The 6,359-nt window shown below is 32.7% G+C and overlaps 1 protein-coding gene across 2 annotated transcripts; it reads right to left on the reverse strand.

Moving 5' to 3' along the window:
* Positions 1-1,963: 1,963 nt before the first annotated feature.
* LOC129941351 (alpha-soluble NSF attachment protein) lies at positions 1,964-5,100 on the reverse strand. 2 transcript variants are annotated; one of them, XM_056049957.1, is made up of 6 exons: positions 4,865-5,100; positions 4,573-4,756; positions 4,372-4,503; positions 4,153-4,299; positions 3,906-4,079; positions 1,964-3,570 (listed from the first exon to the last, which is right to left on the reverse strand). In XM_056049957.1, the coding sequence occupies exons 1-6, from the start codon at positions 4,954-4,956 to the stop codon at positions 3,421-3,423; spliced, it is 879 nt and encodes a 292-aa protein (XP_055905932.1). In that variant the 5' UTR covers positions 4,957-5,100; the 3' UTR covers positions 1,964-3,420. The 2 variants fall into 2 exon arrangements, with proteins under 2 accessions (XP_055905932.1, XP_055905931.1); XM_056049956.1 differs by having other exon boundaries at positions 4,573-4,759; positions 4,865-5,099.
* Between the last annotated feature and the right edge of the window lie 1,259 nt (positions 5,101-6,359).

Raw genomic sequence — 6,359 nt, forward strand, 5'->3', positions numbered from 1 at the left:
CTCCCAAAAAGATCTGGTAGATATAGAAATCTGGAAGTTTCTTGTCGAATTTCAGTTGGGGGATGGTGTAGTCTGTGTGCTTTGGGATTGATTCTAAGTACCCTAAAATTACGGAGTGGCCAATGTTGTTGTTAGTCCACTGCCACGAAGCATTGAGGCGAATAGCCGAGCTTGCAGCTATTTGTTTGCTAAATATGTCAAGAGGTGTAAGGTAGAGCAAGGTGTCCAGTGCCGCAGACGGGGTGGTGCTAAGCGATCCGCTTATACATAGGCAGGCTGAACGTTGGACTTTATTTAACTTATCCCTGTTTATACCTTTCTCTAAAGCAGTCCACCATACTGCCACAACGTACGTTAAAATCGGCCTGATTACCGGTGTGTATAGCCAATGCGTGATTCTGGGTTGTAAACCCCATTTATTACCAATAGCATTTTTGCAAGAAAAGAGAGCTACAGTAGCTTTTTTGACTCTTTCCTGTTCCTTGCGTTTCCAATTTGGTTTTTTGTCTAAGACAAGACCCAGGTATTTAGCCTCGTCTGAGAATTTTAATTGGATTCCTTTAATATAGGGAGGGTTGAAAAATGGAATTTTGTATTTCCTCGAAAATAAGACCAGATCGGTTTTGTGTGGGTTAACACCCAGTCCACACCGATCAGCCCAAAGTATTAGTCTGTCCAAGGCATTTTGTAAAAGTTCTTTTAGGATATTAAGATGCTTTCCTGAAACTGCTATAGCAACGTCATCCGCATAGGCTATCACTCTGAAACCCTCCGCATCCAGACTAGTTGGGATTTCATTCACCACTAGGTTCCAGAGGAGAGGGGATAGAACACCACCTTGCGGTGTCCCTCTACTAACGAATCGTCTACTAGAAGAGTTGCCCAGTTTTGAGTTAATTATTCTGCTAGTAAGCATTAAATGAATGAACTCCCGAAGCGAACTCTCTACATTTAGAGATGTCAGTGCAGATGTGATTGCAGATGTGTCCACGTTGTTAAAGGCACCTTCGATGTCAAGGATAGCAACCATAGTGAACTCTTTATGATGGAGAGAATATTCGATGGTGCGTACTAAAGTGTGTAACGCTGTTTCCAGCGATTTACCTTTACAATAGGCATGTTGAGACGAAGGCAGAAGTCTTGTATCGATACGTGCCCTTAAATGGATATCAATCAATCTTTCCAAGGTCTTAAGAAGGAATGATGATAGACTTACAGGTCGTAGATCTTTAGGATTGACTTGGGAGCATTTACCTGCTTTAGGTATAAAAACAACTTTAACTTCTCTCCATGCCGAGGGAACATGGACCAGGTAAAGTAAGCTGGTAAAAATTGCCTTAAGGATTGGTGCAATTATATCAGAAGTCTTTTGTAATTCGGCTGGTATTATTCCATCTGGTCCTGCAGCTTTAAATGGTTTGAAGCTGTTGAGAGCCCATTGTAGCTTATCCTTTGTGATCAGACCTTGTGGATATGTTGTATTTGAACTTGAACGTCTATAACTGTTGCAAGTTTCGGTAAGAGAACTACCAGGAAAGTGAGTGTCCAATAGTAAGTTCAGCGATTCATTACTTGAATTTGTCTAGGAGCAGTCTGTATTTTTCAAGCATCTTGGCATAGCTGGATTAGTTGAAAGAATTTTCCCTAACCTAGAGGCTTCAGAAGTTTCTTCTATCATGCCACAGAAGGATCGCCAAGAAGATCGCTTGGATTTCCTTAGTGCCTTCATAAAGACAGAGAAAACGAGAGTCGTCGAAAAAACGAGACGTCATCGGTAATAACCATAAAATATAATTGTTAGGAACAAAGATATGACCCTTTTTTGTTGCCCTTTTTATAGAACGAATTTCCTGCAACGGAGCGTGTGATAAGCCCGATTATGGTTCTTGATACGTTTAAATGTACCTTTCAGTGGTGTTCAGTTCAATCATGCTTTGATTTGAACGCCATGAATAAACAAAACTTTGTTTTTATTTTTATATTTATTTGACTCGAATTCAATATCTAATGGATTTACATTAAATGCACTTATAGCATTTTTGCATTGTTTGCAACTGTATATTGATATTTTCTGTTCTGAAGTTGAGTGAGTGTTTATATATTTTTAATTTTTTTGTTTTTATTATATACTATATTTTTGTTAAAATTCGTAAAAGGATAATTAGTTTCATTAAAATTTCTTCTTTTTGTTTTTTTTTTTTTTTTTTTTGTCTGCAACTTTTAATAGTTTAAAATAATAGTTAACATGTTAAACTATAATTTCAGCTTAATTGTTACAGTTTTGCTAAATTGATTTATTATAATTTGTGTTTTGCTTTTCTTTTTATTATATTTTTTAAAATTTGGTTACCTTCAGTTTGTCCCTCCAATAGATTACATTTGTGTATGTTCATCTTCGGTGTAATTGATTTTATTTATTTTAGTTATTTTTATATCAATTTTATATTATGTATTTGGAAAATAGATTCTTAAATATAAGAATACAATAATAATATACGTTTAAATAATTTTGATCAATAAAATTGCGATTTGTTTTTGTAATTTTACATATATAATGTATGTATTATGTATTTTCATTTTATTAAGACATTTTTTTTTTCAAATTTAAATTACAATAAAATTATGGAATATATTTTTGTTTTTGTTTGGGCTTATTATATAGAATAATATGTATTATAATAAATCCATTTAGGTTTAATAATAATATATTTATAGCTACTGTGTCTATGCCCATGTCTTGAGAATAGAGAAACAATTTATTTAATTATATTTATGCTTAACATATCAATAAAAACATATATCAACAAATAACGAAGGAATAGTTTAACATATACAAAAAAAAAAAGAAAATTAAGATTAATGTTTTATATGGAGGAGGTTTCTTAATAGCAACTTTATTTTCATCTCAAAGCCATCAATTTTAATCAAATCCTTATTATCTTAACTCAAAAACAGACTTAAGCACACGACTACTCGCAAATAAGCAAATAAAAATTTTACATGCATCTTAATTACATATTTTAACCATGACAAGTAATTAAAAAATCCAATAATAGATATAATATTTATTTAAAATTTTATTTTTGAATTTTGATTGAAAATGTTTTTTTTTTTTGTGTTGAATAATTTTTTTGAGACTCTGCTGTACTTTCGATTCTTTTTTTTATTTATTTTCTATTTCATTTGTCTTTTTTAATCTCTATGTTATTATACGAAGGTTGTGTTTATATATATAAAAAAAAGTTGGTTTAAACATTTTAATTATTTAAAAATTAGTTTTCGGAATTAAAGAAAACATTTGTTCATATAATGTTGGTTATTATGTTTAATGTTTTGTATTTTATTTGTATTTATTTAATTAGTTTTTGCATTAATCTTATTTACGAGGAGAGAGATGAAGGATAGAACAAAAATAATAATTTATCGAAGATCGGGATCATCGTTGGCAGCTTTCTTGATTCTTAGCAATATAGTTGTATACCATTGATCGAGCCTGGAAATGCTATCGTAGTCCTTGACGGCGTCAGTGAATCCTTCGATATTTTGTTCTTCTAAGTGCTCGCACAGAGTCTACAAAAAAATTAATACAAATAAATGGCAATGTGTTAAATAATAGACTTTCTTAAGCGCTCGAGAATTTTCTTCCTTTATGAATTGTCAGTTAAAAATAAAGTTTTGGAAATATGGTAGAAAACATATGAAATTTACGACCATTTATCTAGAAAATGACTTAAAAAGTACGATTGTTTTAACCTTGAAAGGACTTTAAAGTCAATAAAGAAACGTAGACAATTAAGGCCGATTAACATTAATACCTATTTAATATAAGTTTGAAATCTTCCAAAAAAGAATAGAGTTAGTTAATATCAAATACCGAAGATTATTAAATAACTTAAAATAATCACCTTCACAAGTTTGTACTCTCGTGAATCCTGGAAAGCTGGATATTGTTGAGCGTACTTCTCAATTGCGTGTTGAGCATTTAACAAGTCCACACTAAGATGGCATAGCGCAGCCCTGAAGAAATATTCCTTAGCGCTATATTTCAACAGAGAGCTCTCCAAGGATGAAGTAGCTACCTACAATGTGTACAAGCAAAATGTTATAGAAAGTAAAACGAAAACTACGTCGCAAGTTATAAAATTTGTTTACCTGTTCGTAAATTTGTATAGCTTTGTCGTAATCTTCCAATTGAGCGGCGTACTGTGCGACCTTCAACATGCACTTGTTAGCTGAACTAACAGATTCTTCACCACGGAAGTAATCGGCGGCTTGTTCGTAATGTTGAATTGCTTTTGCCTAATTATTTGAAAGACGCATTTAATTTCACAATTTTGTTTAAGACCTTTTTCTTTGCAATTTTTTTCTTACCAAAGTATTAGGATCTGATTCGTACATCTCGGCAATGCTTTGATGATGTTTAGCTGCCATAGTGAATCGTCCCATATCGGTGTAGATATCTATGGCTTTCAAAAGACACGAAACAGCTTCTTCTACGTCGGACTTTGGAATTGATTATAGCAAAATTACTTCATCTTTATTGATGATCATAAGGGGGAAATTGAATCTTACCTTTTTGTAACAGTTGGATGCGTCAACGTACATCGTACCAGCGTCATGACGACTTCCAGCTCGTGAATGTAAAGTAGCAGCCTCACAGAAGGCCTGTCCGGCCTTTGACCAATTTTTGGCCATTTTAAACATGTTTCCAGCACGTTGATAGCATTCAATTGCATCCTCAACCTTATTGGATCCACTACTAGGTGGGACATTCATTTTTCATTATCATCATAAATATAATATAAAATTACATGCAAGAGAAAAAGTTCACCAAAGGGTGGGGGTAGGCTAAGATGGTACTTACCCAAACAACGATCCGAGAAAACCCTTTTGTTGGGTTAGTTTCTTTTCAGCTTCAGCCATTAGCTGCATAGCTTTTTGTTCATTGTCCGCCATGGTTAATGGATTATTTGAGAAATGATTATTATATTTCTGTAAAAATGTTCGTCCTGGGATAACACGGAAAAATTTTCTCTTTATGACACAGAACTATTGATTTCTTTTGCCTTTGCTTTTTGCCTTTTTTTCTCAATCTCAACGTATTAAGATAAAATGAAAATGACATAAGTGTTTTCGTTATGAAATGGCTGGTGGCGTTGCGAGATTTTGTGGATGTGTTCGCATGTGGGTGATCATAAATGTGTGTTTTAATCCATTGACCTCCTGATATGGACTAGAGCACTATTCACATGAGGACGAAGAACGGCTAACGAATGAACGAATATTCGTCGATTTTGACATTTCACAAGAGAGCTTTAAATTCGTCACGAATGATCTAAAACAACAATGATATTTTTAATTTTAAGTACACGGGATGATTTTATTCGTTGCGAGGGTGGATAATGTGGAACGGGAATAAAGTTTGACAGTTCGTATCAACTACAATTTTTTTGACGACGAATAAATTTGTTTTCTTAAAATGTATTAATATATAATATTGAAATCATGATTATAAATCCAACAGAAACTATATTGCTACCGTTTTGTTGAGAATTTGTGTGGAAATATATCTTTAAACATATACCTAACACTTTGTAATTCATTCATCGTTTGTTGGTCGCGCTCATATGAATACTGCTTAGTAGTATTTGGTATCATCTATTCCATAACGCAACTAGCTCTTTTGTAGGTTCATTGGAAAAATGGAGTAAGTTTTGAACTTAATTTTTAGTTTAGTTTAGTTTAGTTTAGTTTATTCATCAAATAGATTACAGTTAATCTCTTAGACTATGATAAAAGTACATAATTTAATTGTTGGTGGGAAAATATGTATTTAATACACAAACGACTATTACAATTAGAATGTTTTATTGTCTACCTTAAATAAAAACATATTTAATTACAATTAGGAACAAATTATTCAAATATTATTTAATACAAGAGATTTGAACATGTTTCGTGAACAATTAGAATAAAAATCAATCCTGCTACAAATTAAATTAGCCTCCCTGATACAACGGGAAATAGGTTCATTTCGACCATAATTGCTACGATGAAACTGTTCATAAATAAGAAATCGACAACGTGTTGTTCTTGATGGAGCAATTCCTCCAGTTACTAATGATAGTAATGGGGGACAATTAATATGATACGTTATGATGTCTCTAATAAACATCACTGAAAAGTATACTCTACGATCTTGAAGAGATTGTATTCCAAACAGCAAACACCGAACACTATAGGACGGTCTTGGAATCCTCCATTTCAACTTAAAGAAAGCATATCTAGTAAAATTCTTTTGAACTCTCTCAATTCTATCCCTTGAATTATTATAATAAGGATTCCAGACTATGCTGCAA

This window comes from Eupeodes corollae, chromosome 1 (genome assembly GCF_945859685.1).
Source record: "Eupeodes corollae chromosome 1, idEupCoro1.1, whole genome shotgun sequence".
NCBI classification, from domain to species: Eukaryota; Metazoa; Arthropoda; class Insecta; order Diptera; family Syrphidae; genus Eupeodes; species Eupeodes corollae.